The 26,401-nt window shown below is 42.1% G+C and overlaps 1 protein-coding gene across 1 annotated transcript in view; it reads left to right on the top strand.

The window, feature by feature from the left end:
* The first annotated feature begins 7,204 nt into the window (after positions 1 to 7,204).
* LOC135542085 (succinate--CoA ligase [GDP-forming] subunit beta, mitochondrial-like) overlaps positions 7,205 to 26,401 on the top strand; it is a 135,375-nt gene continuing 116,178 nt past the window's right edge. The window contains exon 1 of the mRNA XM_064968733.1: positions 7,205 to 7,333. Coding sequence (XP_064824805.1) covers positions 7,217 to 7,333 — 117 coding nt within the window. The 5' untranslated portion in view covers positions 7,205 to 7,216. The remainder of the gene's footprint in view (positions 7,334 to 26,401) is intronic.

Here is a 26,401-nt window from a genome sequence, read left to right as displayed (position 1 = left end):
CCCAGCAAAAATCTCTCCTGAACAGAACACTGGCTTTATATATAGCTTCAGAAGGAATAGGTAATTGGAGACAGCTGCATCTTGACGAGGGGGCGGGGTCAGCTCTCCAATTAGCCATGGAGTCGACCAATCAGCTGCTTGAGGGATTTCAGGAAGCCATTTCCTGAAATAAACACATGCAAATACACAAACTACAACACATAAACTGGGGGACGTAACATCGACTTCCACCACAAATTGACGCGAGGGGTCCGGATGCATGAGAATGGGTGCTGTTGTGAACCGATGCTTCAGGTCCACAAAGGCTTTGTTGACAGCTGGAGATCATTTGAACGGTACCTTGAGGGAGGTGAGTGCCGAGAGGGGGGCCACCAGGTGCTGTAATCCCGAATGAAACGGCGGTAGAAGTTTGCAAAACCAAGAAACCGTTGCAACTGCACCCTGGACGTTGGATGGAGCCAATCCACCACTGCTTTCACCTTTCCAGGATCCGTCTCAACATTGGCCTCAGCAATGACATATCCCAGAAAGGTGATAGAAGAGCGGTGGAACTCACTTCTCGGCTTTCATAAACAATTGGTTCCCCGGGAGGCCCTGAAGGAGCTGTCGGGCATGGAGAACATTTTCTTGGGCAGATCTGGAACAAACAGGATGTCGTCCAGGTAGAAGAACCAGGTGGAAGGCATTCCAATGGACCAACTGGAAAAACAAGGTAGCCCCCTGGAGAGGTTCAAACACAGAGGAGAGGAGAGGTAGGGGTTAATGACTTTTGACAGTGATATCGTTAAGTCCCCGGTAGTCAATGCACGGGCGCAGCGTCTTGTCCTTCTCCACAAAGAAAAACCCTGCGCAGGCAGAAGGACGAATGGCCCAGTCCTCTATGTACTCCTCCATAGCTTTGGTCTCTGGTCCAGACAGAGAATACAACCGACCCCAATGTGGTGTGGTGCCTGGAAGAAGGTCAATGGCACAATCATAAGGATGGTGCGGGGGAAGGGAAGTAGCACGTGCCTTACTGAACACTTCCAGGAGGTCATGGTAATCAGTAGGAATAGCAGAGACATCCACAGTCTTGCTAACATCCTGAGTAGGACGACTTGGGGAAGGTTGTGCTGCTTGAAGGCAGTGGGAATGGCAAAAATGACTCCAATCCAGGATGGAGCTTGGGACCCAGTCAATCACATGATTTTGTTTTTGTGGCCAGGAAATTCCCAACACAACCGGAACATGGGGAGATGCAATGAGGAGGAAGTGTATGGTCTCACTGTGGTTACCAGAAACCCATAATTGAATGGGCACAGTACTATGGGTGACTTCCCCTATAGAGCGGCCGTCCAGTGCCCTAGCATCCATGGGCACAGAGAGAGGCTGAGTGTGAATACCAAGCTCCGAAGCCATCGTGCCATCCATAAGACATTCATCAGCCCCAGAGTCAATGAGCACTCGGAGAGACAGATTGGACTCCCCAAGCAGCAATTTGCAGATTGTTGTTCCCAAACTGCCGTAGCCCAGGAGAGCGCACTTCCAAACATTAGCATAATTATATATGCTATCTTCGATCGGTTTGAAGAAAACAAAAGATGGCTGTAGCTCAAAAATAAGCGAGCACTGAAAGAAAATGTCACGAATCCCACCGAAGGTGGTTCCTCTTGCTGTTTGGGCGGCGCTCGGCAGTCGCCGACCTACTAGCTGCCACCGATCCCCTTTTCTGTTTCAGTTTGTTTTGTCTGATTAGTCTCACCTGTTTCTTGTTTGGGTTTTGATTTGGGCTATTTAAACCAGGTATGCCCGCCTGCTTTTGTGCGGGCTTGTTTTTCTGTTCATGTGGATTCTCGTGGACTCTTTCCTCCGGACTGTTTGGTCCTGCTTTAGGGCTAGTTAAGTGAAGCGCCTTAGTGTTTGGCGTCACCATTACTTGTTGTCCTGGAATAAACAACCACGATTGAACTACCTCTGCTCTCTGCGCCTGACTCCTCCACCCACTACTCCTAGAAGCTGTGACAGAAAACCTCGGCAGGTACCAGGATTCCCCGAATATTGCTCTGGAGGAGGTAAGCGGGGTTCATGGGGATAGGGGAACAATTACAGGGTGATTGGGGTTTTTCCAGAGGTGGCAGACAGTCTCTGAGTAACTCCCTGATTTGCTCCATAATAACCTTTAACCCATGGTCATGTCGATTTGTCAAGGAACTGAGCCCTTCCAAAAGGCCCTGTAGCAACTCCTGAGGTCTCCCAATGGTGTCTCCCTGCAGGGAGACAGCTTGGCAGAGCTGGTCCAAGTCTGCTGGGTCTGTCATGGCCAGTTTGTACTGTCAAGGCACAAGGTGAGACCCAAATGCAGACACAGGAGGCAGATGGTTGGAGTCTTACAATGTTTATCCATTCAAAAGGAGTAGGCAAGAGATTGGTCGTGAACAGGTAAAAGGTCAAAACCAAATCAGAGTCCAGGAGGTCCAGTGTGGCAGGCAGGCTCGTGGTCAAGGCAGGCAGGTACGTACAAAGTCCAGAAACAGGCAAGGGTCAAAACCGGGAGGACTAGAAAAAAGAATGCAAAAGGCAGGAGAACAGGAAAAACGCTGGTTGATTTGAAAACATACAAGACGAACTTGCACAGAGAGACAGGAAACACAGGGATAAATACACTGTGGAAAATAAGCGACACGTGGAGGGGGTGGAGACAATCACAAGGACAGGTGAAACAGATCAGGGTGTGACACTCCTTCCCCGTGGCTTATGTGATTAAGACATTTAAATGTGCCAACCCTAGCAAGGCTGCTGTCCCAGATATCATCCCTAGCTGTGTCCTCAGAGCATTCGCAGACTAGCTGGGTGGTGTGTTTATGGACATGTTCAATCGCTCCCTATCCCAGTTTGTCGTCGCAACATGCATCAAGATTGCCACCATTGTTCCTGTACCTAAGAAGGCAAAGATAACTGAACTAAATTACTATCGCCCCGTAGCGCTCACTTCTGTCATCATGAAGTTCATCAAGAGACTAGTCAAGGATCATATCACCTCCACCTTACCTGCACTCCTAGACCAATTTCAGTTTGCATACCGTCCCAACAGGTCCACAGACGATGCAATCGCACACTGGCCTATCCCATCTAAACAAGAGGAATACCTATTTAACCTCTAGCATCGAGCAATCCCGTATCCGGGAGCGTAATCATAGCCTCAAGCTCATTACCATAACGCAACGTTTCCTATTCATGAAAATCGCAAATGAAATGAAATAAATATATTCAAACACAAACTTAGCCTTTTGTTAACAACACTGCCATCTCAGATTTTCAAAATATGCTTTTCAACCAAAGCTACACAAGCATTTGTGTAAGAGTACTGATAGCCTAGCATAGCATTAAGCCTAGCATTCAGCAGGCAACATTTTCACAAAAACAAGAAAAGCATTCAAATAAAATCATTTACCTTTGAAGAACTTCGGATGTTTTCAATGACGAGACTCTTAGTTAGATAGCAAAGATTAGTGTGAAGACGAAATAGCTCTGTTTTGTTCATCACGTTTGGCTAAGAAAAAGACCGGAAAATGCAGTCACTTCCCATGCCAAACTTTGTTCCAAATTAGCTCCATAATATTGACAGAAACATGGCAAACGTTCTTTAGAATCAATCCTCAAGGTGTTTTTTCACATATCTATTCGATAATCTATCAGTGGTGGCAGTTGGCTTCTCATCAGAAGCAAACGGAAAAATACTGCAGCTGGAGATCACGCAATAATTGCGACGGAGGACACCAAGCGACCACCTGATAGATGTAGTCTCTTATGGTCAATCTTCCAATGATATGCCTACAAATACGTCACAATGCTGCAGACACCTTGGGGAAAACGTGGAAAACGTAAGCTGACTCCTAGCTCCTTCCCAGCCATATCAGGAGTCATTGGCATGAGGCGGTTTCAAAAAAATGCAGCACTTCCTGATTGGATTTTTATCTGGGTTTTTTCTGTAACATCAGTTCTGTGGCACTCACAGACAATATCTTTGCAGTTTTGGAAACGTCAGTGTTTTCTTTCCAAATCTGTCAATTATATGCATAGTCGAGCATCTGTGACAAAATATCTTGTTTAAAGCGGGAACGTTTTTCATCCAAAAATTAAAATAGCGCCCCCTATATTCAAGAAGTTAAGAATGCTGTTCATTGAATACAGCTCAGCATTCAACACCATAGAACCCTCCAAGCTCATCGTTAAGCTTGAGGCCCTGGGTCTCAACCCCTCCGTGCAATTGGGTCCTGGACTTTCTGAATAGCCGCCCCTAGGTGGTGAAGGTAGGAAACAACATCTCCACTTCGCTGATCCTCAACCCTGGGGCCCCACAAGGGTGCATGCTCAGCCCCCTCCTGTACACCCTGTTCACCCATGACTGCGTGGCTATGCACACCTCCAACTCAATCATCACGTTTGCAGACGACACAACAGTAGTGGGCTTGATTACCAACAAAGACGAGACAGCCTACAGGGAGGAGGTGAGGCCACTAGGAGTGTTGAGTCAGGAAAACAACCTCTCACTCACCGTCAACAAAACAATGGAGCTGATCGTGGACTTCAGGAAACAGCACCCCTCATCCACATCAACAGGACAGCAGTGAAGAAGGTGCAACGTTTTAAGTTCCTCGGTGTACACATCACAGACAAACTGAAATGGCCCACCCACACAGATGATTTGGCTTCAACCTCAGGAGGCTGAAGAAATGTGGCTTGTCAGCTAAAACCCTCAAACTTTTACAGATGCACAATTGAGAGCATCCTGTCAGGCTGTATCACAGCCTGGTACGACAGCTGCTCCGCCCATAACCCGAAGGCTCTCCAGACGGTAGTGAGGTCTGCACAACGCATCATCGGGTGCAAACTACCTGCCCTCCAGGACACCTACATCACCTGATATTACATGAAGGCCAAAAAGATCATCAAGGACAACCACCACCCGAGCCACTGCCTGTTCACCCCGCTATCATCCAGAAGGCGAGATCAGTACAGGTGCATCAAAGCAGGGACGGAGAGACTGAAAAACAGCTTCTATATCAAGGCCATCTGACTGTAAAACAGCCATCACTAACATTGAGTGGCTGCTGACAACATACTGAATCAATAATGGAAAAATTGATGTAATCAATTTATCACTAGCCACTTTATATTATATAATGTTTACTTAACCTACATTACTCATCTCATATGTATATACTGTACGATATACCATCTACTGCATCTTGCCATCTTGATGTAATGTATCACTAGCCACTTTAAATAATGCCACTTTATATAATGTTCTCATAACCTATATTACTAATCTCATCTGTATATACTGTACGCTATACCTTCTACTGCATCTTGCCATATTGATGTAATGTATCACTAGCCACTTTAAACAATGCCACTTCATATAATGTTTTCATACCCTACATTACTCATCTCATATGTATATACTGTACCATCTACTGCATTTTGCCTACGCCGTTCGGCCATCACTCATTTATATATTTTTATGTACATATTCATATTCATTCCTTTACACTTGTGTGTATAAGGTAGTTGTGAAATTATTAGGTTATATTACTTGTTAGATATTACTGCATGGTCGGAACTAGAAGCATTAACATCTGCTAACCATGTGTATGTGACAAATAAATTTGATTTGATTTACCAGGGATCTGGTAAAGCGAATTCACACCAATGCATAGTATTATACAAAGCCATGATCGCATGGAACTCCCATCTCCAATTACTCAAGCAAACAGCAAAATTACCTTCAAACGTTTTATAAAACAACATGTCACAGCAAAATAGGGACTGAAAAAAGGCCCACACAAACACACTCTCAAACTCATACACAGAGGACACTACAAACTCACACAGTCTAACAAACATAATTACACACCATCATTTTCTCACACACATAATATGCACTTGCATTCACACCCACTCACATACAATCATCATATATGCTGCTGCTACTCTGTCTATCATACACCTTTATTCATACATTTTCTACCTTTATCACTCCAGTATCCCTGCACATTGTACATATGCTACTGGAACTGACTGACACTGTTTTAATATGCTTTCTTACTTTCACTTGTTTTTCTCATTTTAGTTGTGCTATATTATGTTGTATGTAGTATTACATTGACATTAATTATTGCATTGTTTGGTTTACAGCTTGCAAGAAAGGCATTTCACTGTACTTGTGCATGTGACATTAAAACTTGAACTCTAAACACACATTATTCTTTAGTTGTTTTGTTTGTATATACAGTACTAGTCAAAAGTTTGGACACCTACTCATTCAAAGGTTTTTCTTTATTTTTTACTATTTTCCACATTGTAGAATAATAGTGAAGACATCAAACTATTAAATAGCACATATGGAATCATGTAGTAACTGTTTGCCTTGATGACAGCTTTGCACATCCTTGCCATTCTCTCAACCTGCTTCATGACATAGTCACCAGGAAATAATTTGAATTAACAGGTGTGCCTTGGTAGGATAAAATGTAAGCTTCCCCAAATTGAAACTCACAAGCTGCCTATGGTCTTCACTATAACACCCATAAAAAGTGTTTGCTCTCATGGATGCTGCTGAGGGGAGGACAGCAAATGGAATAGAGCAAATTAAATGGCATCAAACACATGGAAACCATGCATTTGACACCATTCCAGCTATTCCGCTCCAGCCATTACCATGAGGCCGTCCTCCCCAATTAAGGAGCCACCATCCTCCTATGGCGTGCAAACACAAGAGGTCCCATGAAAGAAAATGTGCTGTATATGAAAATCAAAGGCCAATCCAAGTGATTTGTTCGGGTGCTTGCTAAAGATATGACTCAAACACTAACCAATTTGCCATTCATACAGTACAAATGTTTGAGGCTCTCTCACTAGATTGTAGCCTACAATGTACACACACGATATCAGTTTGTGTGATATTGGGGATTGTAGATCTGTTTAAACATTAAAGCAAAACTTTTATAAACAATGGCAAACGTGGTCATGTTGATCTGAGCCTTGCTGTTGGAAAACCACATTAGTGTCCGATTTTCGGATGTTGCACTTTCACCTCCCCGACGAAAATCCTCAACTTTCCTCTACAGTCGGTTGATTTAGCCTTACCACTAATGCGCCCAGACCCTTTTTCATTGAATATTTTTGCAACGCCCACTTCCGCCAGCCTCCCTATCACCGGTCAGATTGCGCGCACATGGTCCTTCACAGTGATCTTTTCCGCGTCAACATGGCGGCATCCATCGTATCCCAGACTGTAGCGAGAGGACTACGTGGAGCAAGCGCAAAGCACTTGTTTCTTGACAAATTCAAGGTACCGACATAATTTATAAATGTTCACAATATGCTTCTGATGTTATGGCTGGTTCCAGTGTAGTGCATTCGCTGTCATTGTCACCGACAGGTCTCGAGCTTGCCAGCCTGGCAGCTGTAGCTAGAAACGGACAGCTCAAAGTTGAGAAACAGCTCGCTGATGAGCGTGTCCAGTCCATTATCTTACCAACGGCGAGATAAATGTAATGACATTTCATAAAACACTTTCAAAAGACAACTATTATTCGAACACGACATCAGCACTGTCATTTGATTTCCATCACGATCTGCATGCGTTTTTGTCTTAACTGTCCTTGTGTAGTGCAACGTTAAAGTACCTATATCCAATCAGCTTGGTAATTTTTTAAATGCCGATTTGAATAGATACTATATTGTGTCATTGTGCTGGATCGCTATTGGTGCAGTGGTAAAACTGTAGTGCTGAATTGAGTATTAAGTGTCATTGACAACAATAGCTGCAAATTAATTAGGTATATTTGTGTGGAAACATTTTGAGCTAGTTGTTTTGCAAGGCTGATCATGTAAAAACAATGTCGCGGAGGTGCATCGAGTATAAAACCAAAATGTCATTGATTGACCTCTGTTTTTCCTGTGATAATTCACTATGCAACCTTTGACCCTAGTTGACTGACTAAAATGCTGACGTAAGTGTTTTAATAGTAATGTCAGTTTTCAAGATGTGGTAATAGTTCAAAGGTCAGAGCTATTTGCACTTTAAGCTTTATAATTAATGTAGATAACGTTTTAATGTTGCTAAATAGATTATATGAATTTGCACTTTGTGCACCATGGCAGATGTTTTGGGGTTTGCACAGTTGGAGCAGTTTGTCAGTGACACCTGGGGATAAAGATTAACTTCGGAGTGGATGTGGCTGGATGTCTTTGTTTACTCTTTCCAAACCTCCATGAAATATGCTGACACAATTAGAGTAGCGAATGTCCTCTGTACTACAGCAATGTTATGTAGTTGTGAAGAACATGTTTTTGAAAGAAGTATGAGTGATTCCTCACGAAACCCAGACAGAGATTTTCAAGCTGGCTGGTTGACATGACATTTGTATCTAAAAGCATAATTGAGAAACATTTTTTATTTATTTTTTTATTTCACCTTTATTTAACCAGGTAGGCTAGTTGAGAACAAGTTCTCATTTGCAACTGCGACCTGGCCAAGATAAAGCATAGCAGTGTGAACAGACAACAGTTACACATGGAGTAAACAATTAACAACACAGTAGAAAAAAAAGGGGAGTCTATATACATTGTGTGCAAAAAGCATGAGGAGGTAGGCGAATAATTACAATATTGCAGATTAACACTGGAGTGATAAATGATCAGATGGTCATGTACAGGTAGAGATATTGGTGTGCAAAAGAGCAGAAAAGTAAATAAATAAAAACAGTATGGGGATGAGGTAGGTGAAAATGGGTGGGCTATTTACCAGTAGACTATGTACAGCTGCAGCGATCGGTTAGCTGCTCAGATAGCAGATGTTTGAAGTTGGTGAGGGAGATAAGTCTCCAACTTCAGGGATTTTTGCAGTTCGTTCCAGTCGCAGGCAGCAGAGTACTGGAACGAAAGGCGGCCAAATGAGGTGTTGGCTTTAGGGATGATCAGTGAGATACACCTGCTGGAGCGCGTGCTGCGGATGGGTGTTGCCATCGTGACCAGTGAACTGAGATAAGGCTAGGCTTTACCTAGCATGGACTTGTAGATTACCTGGAGCCAGTGGGTCTGGCGACGAATATGTAGCGAGGGCCAGCCGACTAGAGCATACAAGTCGCAGTGGTGGGTGGTATAAGGTGCTTTAGTGACAAAACGGATGGCACTGTGGTAAACTGCATCCAGTTTGCTGAGTAGAGTGTTGGAAGCAATTTTGTAGATGACATCGCCGAAGTCGAGGATCGGTAGGATAGTCAGTTTTACTAGGGTAAGTTTGGCGGCGTGAGTGAAGGAGGCTTTGTTGCGGAATAGAAAGCAGACTCTTGATTTGATTTTCGATTGGAGATGTTTGATATGAGTCTGGAAGGAGAGTTTATAGTCTAGCCAGACACCTAGGTACTTATAGATGTCCACATAGTCAAGGTCGGAACCATCCAGGGTGGTGATGCTCGTCGGGCATGCGGGTGCAGGCAGCGATCGGTTGAAAAGCATGCATTTGGTTTTACTAGCGTTTAAGAGCAGTTGGAGGCCACGGAAGGAGTGTTGTATGGCATTGAAGCTCGTTTGGAGGTCAGATAGCACAGTGTCCAAGGACGGGCCCGAAGTATATAGAATGGTGTCGTCTGCGTAGAGGTGGATCAGGGAATCGCCCGCAGCAAGAGCAACATCATAGATATATACAGAGAAGAGTCGGCCCGAGAATTAAACCCTGTGGCACCCCCATAGAGACTGCCAGAGGACCGGACAGCATGCCCTCCGATTTGACACACTGAACTCTGTCTGCAAAGTAATTGGTGAACCAGGCAAGGCAGTCATCCGAAAAACCGAGGCTACTGAGTCTGCCGATAAGAATATGGTGATTCATAATTCATAAGTTAGCATATTTATTACATTTTTGGTCTTACACAGGACTCCATTAACTCCAGTGTTTAATATGTAGGTGCTACAAAGAGAACATTGGTGTCATATGAAGCTTTACCTCTTGCTCTTAATATGTCATATTTTGATTTGAATAACTTTTTTTTTTTACATTAAAGCTAGACTTTGCCACAAGCAACACCGGAGATATGATGAGTGAGATGCAACACTTCACTCTCAGACTCACACACAGTATCTGCACATGTGCACGGGCGTTTAACTGTTCACAGCGTGGTAGCCAGGGCATCAAAACAGCGGAGATGTTGAGCCTCGTGCTTCAACGCTCTAAGTTATTTTGCGGAAATTGACCCACTATGCAGTCTACTTCATATCGCTGAGTAAACCTTTTAATTCATGAATATTGAAAAATAGAAACATGTTTATTGAAAGCAAAACTATTTGTCGAATTAAAAACCCTTTAACTGGCACACAGAAGTACATAGACATTTTGTTTGGGCTGAAACGTTTGTATTTAGCCCTAATATAGGCCAAAAATAAATAAACATACACATTTGCATGACTTAAAATTGGATAAAACATCTCAAACACCCGGTTGAGTCGCCCAGTTAAGGTAAACTCATTTTGTATTGAAATTTGCAAAGACTTTAAATAATAATAAAAAAGTATGCATTTTAATTAACATTGTCTGCTTCCTTTATAATTGAAGACCGGCATAGGGGCGGCAGGGTAGCCGAGTGGTTAGAGCGTTGGACTAGTAACCGGAAAGTTGCAAGTTCAAATCTGTCGTTCTATCCCTGAACAGGCAGTTAACCCACTGTTCCTAGGCTGTCATTGAAAATAAGAATTTGTTCTTAACTGACTTGCCTAGTTAAATAAAGGTAAAAATAAAATAAATAGGTAAATGACTATCAAATATGAATAAAATGATAGTTGTCAATATTAATGTAAATTAATGTTTATATGCTCATAATTATGGCTGACTCGACAGACTGTTGGTCAAGCAATAGCATATATATATACATACACCACACACACAGTGCATTCGAAAAGTATTCAGACCCCTTTACTTTTTCCACATGTTACGTTACAGCCTCATTCTAAAATGTATTAAATAGTTTTTTTCCTCATCCAGCTACACAATACCCCGTAATGACAAAGCAAAAACAGTTTAGATTTTTTTTGCAAATGTATAATTACATTTATTTTTAAAATGTCACATTTACATAAGTATTCAGACCCTTTACTCAGTACTTTGTTGAAACACATTTTGGAAGCGATTACAGCCTCGAGTCTTCTTGGCTGTGACACTACAAACTTGGCACACCTGTATTTGGAGAGTTTCTCCCAATCTCTGCAGATTCTCTCAAGCTCTGTTTGGTTGGATGGGCAGCGTCGCTGCACAGTTATTCTCAGGTCTCTCCAGAGTTGTTCGATAGGGTTCAAGTCCGGGCTCTGGCTGGTCCACTCAAGGACATTCGGACGTCCTGAAGCCATTCCTGCGTTGTCTTGGCTGTGTGCTTTGGGTCGTTGTCCTGATGGAAGGTGAACCTTCGACACAGTCTGATGTCCTGAACGCTGGTTTTCATCAATGATCTCAATGTACTTTGCTCTGTTCCTCTTTGCGTCAATCCTGACTAGTCTCCCAGTCCCTGCTGCTGAAAAATATCAACACAGCATTATGCTGCCACCGCCATGCTTCACCGTAGGAATGGTGCCAGGTTTCCTCATGACGTGACGCTTGGCATTCAGGCCAAAGCATTCAATCATGTTTGAGAGTCCTTTAGGTTCCATTTGGCAAACTTCAAGTGGGCTGTCATGTGCCTTTTACTGAGGAGTGGCTTCCGTCTGGCCATCACCACAAAAACCTGATTGGTGGAGTGCTGCAGAGATGGTTGTCCTTCTGAAAGGTTCTCCCCATCTCCACAGAGGAACTCTGGAACTCTGTCAGAGTGACCATTGGGTTCTTGGTCTCCTCCCTGACCAAGGCCCTTCACCCCCGAGTGCTCAGTTTGGCCGGGCGGCAAGCTCTAGGAAGAGTCTTGATGGTTCCAAACTTCTTTCATTTAAGAATGATGGAGGCCACTGTGTTCTTGGGGACCTTCAATGCTGCAGGCAGTTTTTGGTATCCTTCCCCAGACCTTTGCCTCGACACAATCCTGTCTTGGAGCTGTATGGAATATTCCTTTGACCTCAGTGCATGTCAGAGTGAAAACCAAGCCATATCAACTGAGACCTTGTATCGACAAGTTTGTGCCTTTCCAAATCTTGCCTAATCAATTGAATTTACCACAGGTGGAATCCAATCAAGTTGTAGAAACATCTCAGGAATGATCATTGGAAACAGGATACACATGAGCTCAATTTCAAGTCTCATAGCAAAGGGCCGGAATACCTCCTAATACCTGCTTTTTGTCATTATGGGGTGTTGGAATCGGCTAAACTTTGAACATTGCGACGTTAAATGAATCATTGGAAAGAAACATTGAGTGAAAGAGACTGGGTTTCATGTCAGAAGTTAATGGTTCAATGAAGAAAGACTGAAGGCTTTGGAATGTGTTGGGTGGACGAGAGGAAAGCAACGTGTTGAGACGGATGGACATCTGTGGATTAGGGGAAGGAGTGGTTGAGGACAGATTCCCTTAAGGGAGTAATAAGGGTTATAATAGTATCCTGTTACCTTCCTGTAGAACCATAATATGTAAGGATGGGAGAGAAGGTGTGTCTTAAGTGGGATCTATATAACTGTGGTGGTAAGAAATGTTTTGCGGTCTGTACAGAACCTTTAGAGAAGCTTTAACCAAGTTTAATTATTCCCAGTGTCCTAACAGGGGTATTGTGAGTAGATTGAGGAAAATGTGCTGTATATGGAAAAATACTTAAAAAAATGTAAACCAATCGATTGTCGTGAACAGCCCAACTTATATCTGTAAAATTACATGATTGAATAATATTGTGAAACATATTGAAGATTACCGGCAGATGGAATTTTAAAAAAATTCATATTTACCATTTGCACAGACCAAAAAAATCCTATAACAATATTTGTCCATAATTGCTAGCTTTGACTAAATTGCTTTCCCTTAAATGGGCAACTCAACCGCCTTGTAGAGCATTTTTTCCCCAAGAGTTCCTAACATTTTAAATTTAAATTTATTCCAAAATTGTTTGAGTTTTTTTATAGGCCTGTAATTTCCATTGTATACACAAATAGTACTGAAATATGTGATGTTTGGTTTTTCTAATGTTCACGTCCTGGTTTTCAACCATTTTTGAATGTTTGTTTAAAAAAAAGACTGGATTCCGATAATGAAAACCACCTGATCATTTTACTAAATTACATCGGTTGAGATGACTAAATATGCCTAATAAAATTAATGCGTTTTAATTTTTAGAATTGGTTGTCAAAATTAGCTCAACTGCCCGGTTGAGCTGCCTGTTAAAGGGATTATACACTCTACGGGCATATCAAAGTAGCAGTGAAATGGATTCAAAATGGTTGCCCTCTGCTGGTGGTTTGCAGGATGTGCAATGATACAAGTAAATGAAGGGCTATGATTTTCTTACATTCTGATTTAAAAACAAAAATAATAATATTAATATGTAATTTTCTCTGTATAAAATGGGCCATAAAATGAGCAGAGATACCATTCTGGAACTTTGATATTCCCGTAGAGTATATTAAACTCAGCAAGAAAAGAAACCGTCTTTTCAAAGATAATTCGTAAAAATCCAAATAACTTCACAGATCTTCATTGTAGAGAATTTTAAACACTGTTTCACATGCTTGTTCAATGAACCATAAACAATTAATGAACATGCATCTGTGGAACGGTCGTTAAGACACTAACAGCTTACAGACTGTAGGCAATTAAGGTCACAGTTCTGAAGATTTATGACAGTAAAGAGGCCTTTCTACTGACTCTGAAAAACACCAAAAGAAAGATGCCCAGGGTCCCTGCTCATCTGTGTGAACGTGCCTTAGGCATGCTGCAAAGAGGCATGAGGACTGCAGATGTGGCCAGGGCAATAAATTGCAATGTCCGTACTGTGAGACGCCTAAGACAGCGCTACAGGGAGACAGGACGGACAGCTGATCATCATCTCGCAGTGACAGACCACGTGTAACACCTGCACAGGATTGGTACATCCGAACATCACACCTGCGGGACAGGTACAGGATGCCAACAACAACTGCTCGAGTTACACCGGGAAGGCACAATCCCTCCGTCAGTGCTCAGACTGTATGCAATAGGCTGAGAGAGGCTGGACTGAGGGCTTGTAGGGCTGTTGTAAGGCAGGTCCTCACCAGACGTCACCGGCTACAACGTAGCCTATGGGCACAAACCCACCGTCGCTGGACCAGACAGGACTGGCAAAAAGTGCTCTTCACTGATGAGTCGCGGTTGTCTCACCAGGGGTGATATTATTGTCGAAGCAATGAGCGTTACACCAAGGCCTGTACTCTGGAGCGGGATCGATTTGGAGGTGGAGGGTCACAGCATCATCAGACTGCCTGTAATGACAACAAGCACAGTATCAACGCTTTGCGTTACATGGAAGACATCCTCCTCCCTCATGTGGTACACTTCCTGCAGGCTCATCCTGACATGACCTTCCAGCATGACAATGCCACCAGCCATACTGCTCGTTCTGTGCGTGATTTCCTGCAAGACCGGAATGTCAGTGTTCTGCCATGGCCAGCGAAGAGCCAGGATCTCAATCACATTGAACACATCTGGGACCTGTTGGATCGGAGGGTGAGGGCTAGAGCCATTCACTCCAGAAATGTCAGTGAACTTGCAGGTGCCTTGGTGGAAGAGTGGGGTGACATCTCACAGCAAGAATGGTCAAATCTGTTGCAGTCCATGAGGAGGAGATGCACTGCAGTACCTAATGCAGCTGGTGGCCACACCAGATAGTGACTTACTTTTGATTTTGACCCCCCTTTGTTCAGGGACACATTCAATTTCTGTTAGTCACATGTCTGTGGAACTTGTTCAGTTTATGTCTCAGTTGTTGAATCTTATGTTCATACAAATATTTACACATGTTAAGTTTGCTGAAAATAAACTCAGTTGACAGTGAGAGGACATTTCTTTTTTTGCTGAGTTTATGTTCAACAATAAATCTAAATTGTTTTCAATATTCATAAATTGTACAAAATGTTATAGAATACTACTCATATTACAGAGCAGTAAAGCTTTATGTGAAACCGATTAAACATATTGGAGTCTTAAAGGAGGCCTGGGTAAAGCCAAAATGTCATAAGTATTCCAACTTTTATGAATTATTTCTCAATTATGCTTTTGGATACAAATGTTTACAGATGTGTCAACACTTCCTCCAAAGGACTACTCTATGGATACATTTGTTTTGTCTGGGTTTTATGATAAATTACTCGTATGGGCTATTTGGGGTCACAGTTTGAAGGTCGCTGAGTGCTTTATTGGACTATTCGTATTGGCCACAATGTCTATACTGAAAGTTAAATTGCTGTTGCTAAAGTAGAATAAATATATAGTGAGCTTCACAAATATTGGGGCAGTGAAAATTGGTGTTTTGGATCTGTACTCCAGCACTTTGGTCCCATATTCTTAGCACACAATGATTACATCAACCTTGTGACTCTACAAACTTGTTGGATGCATTTGTTTTTTGTTTGTATTTCAGATTGTATTGTGCCCACAGGGTGTCTGGGATGATGTGAGCCATGACCAGCCTTTCAAAGCATTTCATGTCTGCGGGCATCATTGCTATTATGATCAATGTAATCAGCATTATTTCCCTTTATTCAGAGGTGTTATGCACGGAGTGCACAGTTTCCCTGGTACCTACTCCTACCCACATTATCTGCCTGAAGCCCTGGACACAGTTACTGTATAACTCTCCCTCCCACGACTAGGCTAACTCGAGCAACACTCTTAGCAAGCGCAGAAGACCACCCCCCCTACTCACACATGGGTACTTGCTGCTTGAAAATCTAGTTTGGTATTCTGTGTATGGTGCTAAGCAAGCATATATTTTCATCTCGTTGGTATAATGAGACAGTCCCTAGCTACTACAGCTATCTGGAAGAAGACTTCGGATAATGAAAAAGCACACACTGCCAAGTTGTATTACATTGCACATCTTTATATTGAAAAAAACTTTCAATTTTGAAGATGATGCTAGTAACCAGAGTTTCCAGTGTGCATGTGATAAAGGAAGTAACTAGATTCAATTGGATAGCATTAGATAGATGATATTGTAGTATTTTCTCTTACCCTTGTGTTATTGAGATATCAAGACAGGCTGTGTTGTTGAGCTCAGCAATTTTGCCTCCAGATTCTAGCCTAGATGGGTGTGTTAATTTTCCTCAGCTTCAGGGGTTAAAGCACCCCCACCTTCCTTTCAGCCTCTCCTTGTGTTCACACTTCATCTACATGCGAGCCTCAGCGCAATCTGCAGGGCCCTGGATGTCTGCCAGCAATCCAAACAATTAATATTTTTACTCAGTGACGGCACACGCGCACTGACTTCAGCACCGCTAATCTACCCCAGTGGTAAATTTATGCAGAACTTCTAATCTAAGTTTCCTGGCTGTAGCACCTGGTTTTGATACCCTCTCTCTCTTATGGGCCCGCTGCCAACGTGATAAGAGTAACGATCCAGGAGGCTGTTGTCTGTGGCACAGTATCAGAGCCCGTTCAAGATGACTGACTGACTGGCAGGTAGAGTCACAATGGAGTCTCATCGGCTATGACAGTCATCTGCTCCACAGGGAATTCAATTTCCAATGATTTGTCAATAACAATGCGCAGGAGATCACAATATTTCAGATGGGGAATGTGGGGGAGAGAAAGTTATGGGTGTTTTTTCTCATAAATCAATCTCCTAAATTCTTGTCTGCACAGCGAGATAATCCTCTGGCTTTTAAATTATTATTTTTTACTGTTGCCACACTGTGCTGAATTTGAACGTTTGCAAAAAAAAAAAGTCACAGCTCTTGCCCCGTAGTACTAACCAGCCTCAGCCCAACGTCAGCGTTGTGAGTGGGATTCTGGAGCGAAAGAGGCGCTCAATGAGACTCTGTCCTGAATATTTTAGGGAGGGGGTGGGGGCTGCGATGACTCTGGTTGCTGGAACTTCAAAAGTCAGGCGGTTTTCCCATCTGTCTACAGCAAGAGCACATTTACATTTCCTTCCCGTGGGGGATACAGTAGACCAAGTTAGCTATAACTGGATTTGAATATAATTTCGCCAAGGTTAATAGCCATTTCTGTAGCTCATAAGAGGTGTTTAGGCCTTTTCAATAATTTAGAAGGGCTGCGATCATTCTGAATTTGGCAGCCTCCAAAGCAAGAACGCAATGAATGAATGCACTCATACCAAGCCAGTCAATTCAGTTCTTCTTTACTGATGATAATTAGGAAACGGCAGCAGTTGAAATGGAAGAATAAAGAGCAATATTGTAAAAAATAAAATCAGGGTATAGGCTACTGTAGGGCATTGACCTTCACTAGGCCTATATCTATTCCTCTTGCAACAATGGTCAAATGTTCACACTTCTGTAGCTCCCACGTCCTGCACAAGTCATCCCAGAATGAGAGGAATGCACTTTGACAGACTGAGCATCCAAACATCTTTCCTCAGTCTTTTCTTCCCTCATGACCTGACACCTGCAATTACGTCTCCCTATGAAGTCTCTTAATAACTATGCTAATTGCTAAACGTCCTATCTGGACACCCAGAGTCTTGTTTGTTCTCCCGCTAAGCCTGTCTGCAGCAGATTAGGCCCTCCTGTTCCTCACATTGCCGATTGATGCAAATCTCCGTGATCTAAATCCTGTAGCCATGCTCCACTACTCCTGCCTCACCTTTGTTCCCCCTCTCTACCACAACACTGCTCCCATCCCAAACAGGCAGACATCATGGTTCATGCCTTCCACCATGGCTTAATGGAGCCTCCTCCAGATCTCCTCTCCTGTCATGGCTGGGACATGACCTTGGCTTACACAGGCCAAGGACTTAAACTACATATCTTTAGAATGGCAAGGACGAGATCAACTGAGAAAGGACAGTGGTGATTAGTGACGGGGGGGAAAAGTAGTTGCATATCGGGATATTATTTTTGACATATCGTATAGTTTTGGCAATATTGTAATATTTTTGTGTAGTTGGCTGCACCAAAACCCCAGTATTTTTCCTTCATAGCTTGTTCTCAGTCTTTTTTTAAATAGGGAGCCAATTTGTTTTCAGCACTTATTTCCATGACTGATCAAAACAACATGTTCTCATTGCTTTTTCGTGTCCATCTGCTGCAGACATATCGTGAGCAATGTGTTTGGAACATAGAATCGCAATAAAATCACAGTATTGTATCGCAATACATATAGAATCGTGAGAATCGCAATATATATCGTATCAGCACGTAAGTATTGTGATAATATTGTATTGTGAGCTCCCTGGAAATTCCCAGCCCTATTGAGGATGTTGTAGAAGAAACAAGGAAGTAACTACAGTACAGAGAGTAAGAGGTTCTGTTGGGTCCATTCCGTTCAAACAGAGTTTGACTCATATTTTATTTAACAAGGGAAAGCCCGTTGAGACCCAGAGTCTCTTTCAAGGAAGACCTGGCCAAGTAAGCACCAACAATCAGTACATTACATAGTTACAACATGATCCAGCCTAAAAAAAAAGCATTTACTCTGAACAGTCTCCCATCAATATTTTAAATTCATTCACTGGCACTAACATATCTAGATGAAGCATCGATTGTAGACTATTCCATGCGTCTGGTGCACAAGAAGAGAAGGCAGTCTTGCCTAATACTGTAAATGTCCTGGGGACTTAGTAGCAACCACCTAGCAGACTGGGTATGGTAACTACTGGTGGTGAAAGAGACCAGACTACAGAGGTAAATAGGAGGTTACCCAAAATGGCTTTGTAGATGAATGCATACATTTGTGTCTTTCTGCTCACAAAGTGAGGTCCAACCTACTATTTGGTACAATGTGCAATGACAGGAAAACTGTGGGTGTTCTGTCATCAACATTTAATTAGTCCATTCGTTTGAAGGGACTATACGTCTGTTTTTTTCCGAATAAATGCTGATCTGAATTAAGCTACTAGGCCTAATGCTTCATCGTGCGTGATATCACTACATGGTTGGTTTATATGTGAGGATTTACAGATGATTCACATTGGCCTGTTTACGCTGCCTTTCTGCCCCTTATTTCAGGGTCGCCTCCATCACTGCTAACTAGTATGCAGTGGCTGTCTAATTACAATACAGCCCATCTTTATGAGTCAGAACTAATAGCAAACTACCCCCTCATTAGCTGGAAAACATTTAACTGCAATCATGATAAGCAATGATTTTTATAACAAATCTAAGTGCAGTGTCTATCCATATTCCGGGTTCTGGTCTTGGTAAGTGAATCAGGATTCCAAATCCCTTTAAACTCAACCGGATGGTTCGCTAAACAGAGGCAAAGGGCATGAGTTCAAAACCTGAATAGGAACAAATCAATTCGGTACAATTGGCAAACTGGCAATTTGTTAATTTCTTAAACATTTGATAAAGCCCCTTAAGGAGCATTCTGGTTAATTAACTGGGAGGCCATCCATTGGTGCTAATTAGCCAGAGTCTTTTCAAAGGGTTAGGGCCTGGCCATGACTACTAATGAGAATTTTAACCCCAGGAGACATCTAGGGACGCAACTGTATTAGAAAAGATTCAGAACTGTCGACACATCCTCTAGAAGCTGTCTGGCTGGCTCTATCAGATTCAGAGCACAGAGGGAGAAACTAAACACATGCATATATAGGATCACTTTTGTGGTGTTTAACAAAGACATAAAAACAACAAGAGTATGCACTTTTCTTGTGAAGCTTGTAGGCCTACATGCATTCGGAAAGTATTCAAACCCCTTGACTTTTTCCGAAATGTTGTTACGTTGCAGCCTTATTCTAAAATGGATTCTAAAATATATATTCATCAATCTACACACAATACCCAATAATGACAAAGTAAAAACAGATTTTTGCAAATTTATATCTATAAAAATAGGTAAAGGGATCTGTTTTATTTGAGTATTCAGACCCTTTGCTATGAGATTTGAAATTGAGCTCAGGTGCATCCTGTTTCCATTGATCATCCTTGATGTTTCTACAACTTTATTGGAGTCCACCTGTGGTAAATTCAATTGATTGGACGTGATTTGGAAAGGCTGTCTATGTAAGGTCCTACACTTGATAGCGCATGTCAGAGCAAAAACCAAGCCATGAGGTCGAAGGAATTGTCTGTAGCTCTCCGAGACAGGATTGATTTGTCGAGGCACAGATCTGGGGAAGGGTACCAAAACATTTCTGCAGCATTGAAATTCCCCAAGAATACAGTGGCCTCCATCATTCTTAAATGGAAGAAGTTTGGAACCAGAAAGACTCTTCATAGAGCTGGTCAAACCGAGCCATCGGAGAAGGGCCTTGGACAGGGATGTTTCCAAGAACCCAATGGCCACTCTGACAGAGCTCCAGAGTTGCTCTGTGGAGATGGTAGATCCTTCCAGAAGGACAACCATCTCTGCAGCATTCCACCAATCAGGCCTTTATGGTACAGTGGCTAGACGAAAGCCACTCCTCAGTAAAAAGCAAATGACAGTCTGCTTGGAGTTTTTCAGTGGCAGGGACTGGGAGGTCTAGTCCGGGTCGAGGGAGAGATGAACGGAGCAAAGTACAGAGAGATCCTTTCTGAAAGCCTGCTCCAGAGCGCTCAGGGCCTCAGACTGGGGCGAAGGTTCACCTTTCAACAGGACAACGACCCTAAGCACACAGCCAAGACAATGGAGCAGTGGCTTCGGGACAAGTCAAATGCCTTGTGGCCCTGCCAGAGCCCGGACTTGAACCCGACCGAACATCTCTGGAGTGGAGGTCGACCGATTTATGATTTTTCAACGCCGATACCGATTATTGGAGGACCAAAACAGTCGATACTGTTTAAAATCGGCCAATTTTAAAAATGTATTATTTATAATAATAAAAAAATAATTGTACAAAATTTGTAAATAACAATTAAAACACTACTGAATTAACACTTATTTTAACTTAATGTAAAACAAATTAGCCTCATAAATAATTAAACATATTAAATTTGGTTTAAATAATGCAAAAACAAAGTGTTGGAGAAAGTAATATGTGCCATGTAAAAAAGCTAACGTTTAACCTCTGAACCACCCATACCGAATCCGGGATAATTGTCATCAGCAACGCTGAATAGCATAGCGCCACAGTCAAATAATATTACTAGAAAATATTCATATTCATGAAATCACAAATGCACTATTGCAAAACACAGCTTAGCCTTTTGTTAATCCACCTGTCGTCCCAGATTTAGAAATTATGCTTTACAGCGAAAGCAATACAAGCTTTTGTGTAAGTTTATCGATCTCTTGACAAAACAATAAGTACACTTAGCATCAGGTAACTTGGTCACAAATCAGAAAAGCAATCAAATTAATTGTTTACCTTTGATCTTCGGATGTTTTCACTCACGAGACTCTGCTAGACAAATGTTCCTTTTGTTCCATAAAGATATTTTTTATATCCAAATACCTCTTAGTTTGGTGCGTTATGCCCAGGAATCCACCAGAAAGAGCGGTCACGATAACGCAGACAAATTCCAAATTATATCCATAATGTCCACAGAAACATGTCAGACTTTTTTATAATCAATCCTCAGGATGTTTTTCAAATATCTATTCTATAATAAATCAACCGGGAAAGCTGGCTTTTCACTAGGACCGGGAGTAACAATGGCCACCTTTCTCTTTTTGCGCACAATTCACTCAGAGCCCCCACCTATCCACTTACGCAATATGGTCGTTCACGCTCATTCTTCAAAATAAAAGCCTGAAACTATGTCTGAAGACTGACATCTTGAGGAAGCGATAAGAAAAGGAATCTGGTTGATAATTGAGCAATGGGAGGCTATGGAACATGGAGTTCTTCAAAATAGAAGCCACATTCTGGTTTGATTTTTCTCAGGGTTTCGCCTGTAACATCAGTTCTGTGGCACTCAGACAATATCTTTGCAGTTTTGGAAACGTCAGTGTTTTCTTTCCAAAGTAATCAATTATATGCATAGTCGAGCATCTTTTCGTGACAAAATATCTTGTTTAAAACGGGAACGTTTTTCATCCAAAAATTAAGAGCGCCCCCTATATCCAACTAGTTAAGTTCCTTACTCAGAACTTGAGAACATATGAAAGTTGGTGGTTCCTTTTAACATGAGACTTCAATATACCAAGGTAAGAGGTTTTAGGTTGTAGTTAATGTAGTATTCATAGGACTATTTCTCTATACCATTTGTATTTCATATACCTTTGACTATTGGATGTTCTTATAGGCACTATAATATTGCCAGTGTAACAGTATAGCTTCCGTCCCCCTCCTCGCCCCTACCTGGGCTCGAACCAGGAACACATCGACAACAGCCACACTCGAGGGATCGTTACCCATCGCTCCACAAAAGCCGCGGCCCTTGCAGCGCAAGGGGAATAACTACTCCAAATCTAAAAGAGTGTGACGTTTGAAACAGTATTAGCGCACACCCAGCTAACTAGCTAGCCATTTCACATTGGTTACACCAGCCATTAGGCTGATAGGCTTGAAGTCATAAACAGCGCTGTGCTTGCGAAGAGCTGCTGGAAAAACGCACGAAAGTGCTGTTTGAATGCATGATTACGGGCCTACTCTATCAAATCAGACGTAATTATAATATAATAACACAGAAATACGAGCCTTTGGTCATTAATATGATCGAATACGGAAACTATCATTTCAAAAACACAACGTTTATTATTTCAGTGAAATACGGAACCGTTCGGTATTTTATCTAATGGGTGGCATCCAAGTCTAAATATTCTTGTTACATTGCACAACCTTCAATGTATGTCATAATTACGTAAAATTCTGGCAAATTAGTTCGCAATGAGCCAGGCAGCCCAAAATGTTGCATATACCCTGACTCTGCGTGCAATAAACGCAAGAGAAATTACACAATTTCATCTGGTTGATATTGCCTGCTAAACTGGATTAGTAGTTATAACTAGTGATTAGGATTGATTGTTTTTTATAAGAAGTTTAATGCTAGCTAGTTATTTACCTTGGCTTCTACTGCATTCGTGTAACAGGCTGGCTACTCGGAGGTGCTAAAACAAAGTACTGAGTAATGGGTCTGAATACTTATGTAAATGTGATTTTATTTTTTAATACATTTGCAAAACTTTTTGCTTTGCCATTATGGAGTATTGTGTGTAGATTTCTGGAAAAAATTATTTAATCAATTTTAGAATAAGGCTATAACAACGTGACTCGATTCAGGAAACTAGGCGTATGTCTCAAGTCACGACTTCACAGGAGAGCCATTTGAACGTAATAAATATTTTTATCAAAATGTTTTTTTTTGGCAGAAATCCCTTCGAATATGTGAGCTTTCATGTGCCTTAATAAGAAACTTTTATGCCATCTGTAAATATGAATTAAGTTGTTAAATGACGAGCATAGTTGGTTAAGCCAAAGAAAAAGATGGTAACCTTACAGCTAGCCATGATTGGCTGAGATAATGAGTGGGCTGGACATGCTGAGAGATGAGTTTCAGATTGGTCTGCGGTGTAGCATCTTGTGTCTATAAAATGAGCTGCTCGTTATGTGTAGATAATCCTTTCTACTGCAGTTTTTTTGAAAGATATTACATTAGCCATGGAGAACTGCAAATATGTTGTTACTGTTAACGTTGCTGCCCTGAATTTCAGGCGCTATTGACTAAGGTCAGTGGGGAAAAAGTTGTGATGAACTTCATTCTGGAGGATGATCATTCCATGCTGACTCTCTGACTCTGAAAATGAATCAGACGATGAGGAAATCCCTGATTTAGGTAAAAACATTTTCATTGAAGACATTGTAGAGTCATCTGATGACAGTAATGGGGAAGAAACGTCAATTAACATTGATGTTGTCACGGAAGAAGTTGACAGAGTTTTGAAATCCGTGGAACACAACTGGCCAAACAAATTGTGCAAACTAAACAGAAATGACACATAACGTCTTATTTAATAAAAGGGGTTGCAGTCTGCCGTGACGCTTTAATCCATGTATACGCGTAAGAATCTAGCTACAGTTTCAGATAGTATACGTTTCTAATTTAGTCAAAGTTGTTTTCATTACAAGTTAAAGCTTGCTGTTAGCTAGCCAGCTGGAATTTGATGGCTGGCTTGCTAGCTAACATTGAACCTATTTGGTTAACTTTAGCTAGCTATGACATTTGGTTTGTATTGCTAGTAATGTTACTCCTCTGGATTGGGATTATAATATTTATTTTTTAGCTAACTAACATTAACATGACATGTCTAAACCAAAGACTCCAAGTTAAAGCTCGCTGTCTAACATTAACGTACGTGTATGAAGTGTGTAATGTTAGTGATGTTCTCAATGCCATTTTGCATGGCTAGTTATAGCCTAAAGTTAGCTAGCTAGCATTGAACCGATTTGGTTAACTTAACTTTAGCTAGCTATGACAAGCGGTTTGTATTGCTAGTTCATGCTTGCTGTTAGCTAGCCAGCTGACGTTAGATGGCTGGCTAGCTAGCTAACATTACGTGTCTGAATTTCTCAGAATGCCATTTCACATCTATTGTATAATAATGCTAAAATATTTGTCTGGAGTTTCTTTCAACATCAGTAGAACACGCCTGACTCTCCACCAGTCAGTCATACAAGGAGAATGGCCTAATAACTCCCATCAGAAAGAGAGCTGGCCCAAGCAAGCAAAGGCAGCAGGGCAGTCATCAACTACATGCACTATTTCTTCACCAACTGCAGAGTTGGGGAAACACGTGTGGACCTGAATTGTGATAATTGCAATGGCCAAAACCTTCCTCCCATAGATGGTCTGCCTCTACAAGCACCACCTGGACAAGACACAGCTAGACAAACTTGTCTTTCTTGAGAAGATCAGGGAGTTTTGCAACAAAGAGGCTACAGACATCACATGCCCTGCACCAAAGTCAAGAGCAGGACAGAAACAGGCTCTCTTAAAACACCATACATTGCTGCTACAATTATATATATTTTTAAATCCTGCTACTCAGCCACTTTGCCCCTGTTTGTATGCATATAACTACCTATCAATGATATTGTTCTTGTACATACAGTCCTTGCCAAAAGTTGAGAATGACACAAATTCATTTTCAAAGTCTGCTGCGTTAGTTTGTATGATGGAAATTTGCATATACTCTAGAATGTCATGAAGAGTGATCAGATGAATTGCAATTCATTTCTAAGTCCCTCTTTGCCATGCAAATGAACTGAATCCCCCAAAAACATTTCCACTGCATTTCAGCCCTGCCACAAAAGGACCAGCTGACATGTCAGTGATTCTCTCGTTAACACAGGTGTGAGTGTTGACGAGGACCAGGCTGGAGATCACTCTGTCATGCTGATTGAGTTCGAATAACAGACTGGAAGCTTCAAAAGGAGGGTGGTGCTTGGAATCATTGTTCTTCCTCTGTCAACCATGGTCACATGCATGGAAACATGTGCTGTCATCATTGCTTTGCACAAAAAGGGCTTCACAGGCAAGGATATTGCTGTCAGGAAGATTGCACCTAAATCAACCATTTATTGGATCATCAAGAACTTCAATGAGAGCGGTTCAATTGTTGTGAAGAAGGCTTCAGGGCACCCAAGAAAGTCCAGCAAGAGCCCGGACCGTCTCCTAAAGTTGATTCATCAGCGGGATCGGGGCACCACCAGTACAGAGCTTGCTCAGGAATGGCAGCAGGCAGGTGTGATTGCATCTGCACGCACAGTGAGGCGAAGACTTTTGGAGGATGGGCTGATGTCAAGGGCAACACAGAAGCCACTTCTCTCCAGGAAAAGGTATCAGGGACAGACTGATATTCTGCAAAAGGTACAGGGATTGGACTGCGGAGGACTGGGGTAAAGTAATTCTCTGAATCCCCTTTCCGGAAAAAAGCTTGTCCAGAGGAGACGAGGTGAGCGCTACCATCAGTCCTGTGTCATGCCAACAGTAAAGCATCCTGAGACCATTCATGTGTGGGGTTACTTCTCAGCCAAGGGAGTGGGCTCACTCACAATTTTGCCTAAGAATATAGCAATGAATAAAACATGGTATCACCACATCCTCCGAGAGCAACTTCTCCCAACCATCCAGGAACAGTTTGGTGAAGAACAATGCCTTTTCCAGCATGATGGAGCACCTTACCATAAGGCAAAAGTGATAACTAAGTGGTTCGGGGACAAAACATCTATATTTTAGGTCCATGACCAGGAAACTCCCCGGACCTTAATCCCATTGAGAACTTGTGGTCAATCCACAAACAAAAACCCACAAATTCTGACAAATTCCAAGCATTGATTATGCGAGAATGGGCAGCCATCAGCCAGGATGTGGACCAGAAGTTAATTGACAGCATGCCAGGGCGGATTGCAGAGGTCTTGAAAAAGAAGG

The sequence above is a fragment of the Oncorhynchus masou genome, chromosome 6 (genome assembly GCF_036934945.1).
Source record: "Oncorhynchus masou masou isolate Uvic2021 chromosome 6, UVic_Omas_1.1, whole genome shotgun sequence".
Lineage (NCBI taxonomy): Eukaryota > Metazoa > Chordata > Actinopteri > Salmoniformes > Salmonidae > Oncorhynchus > Oncorhynchus masou.
The sequence above is the reverse complement of the archived record's forward strand: the minus strand, read 5'-3'. Positions and strand labels throughout refer to the sequence as shown.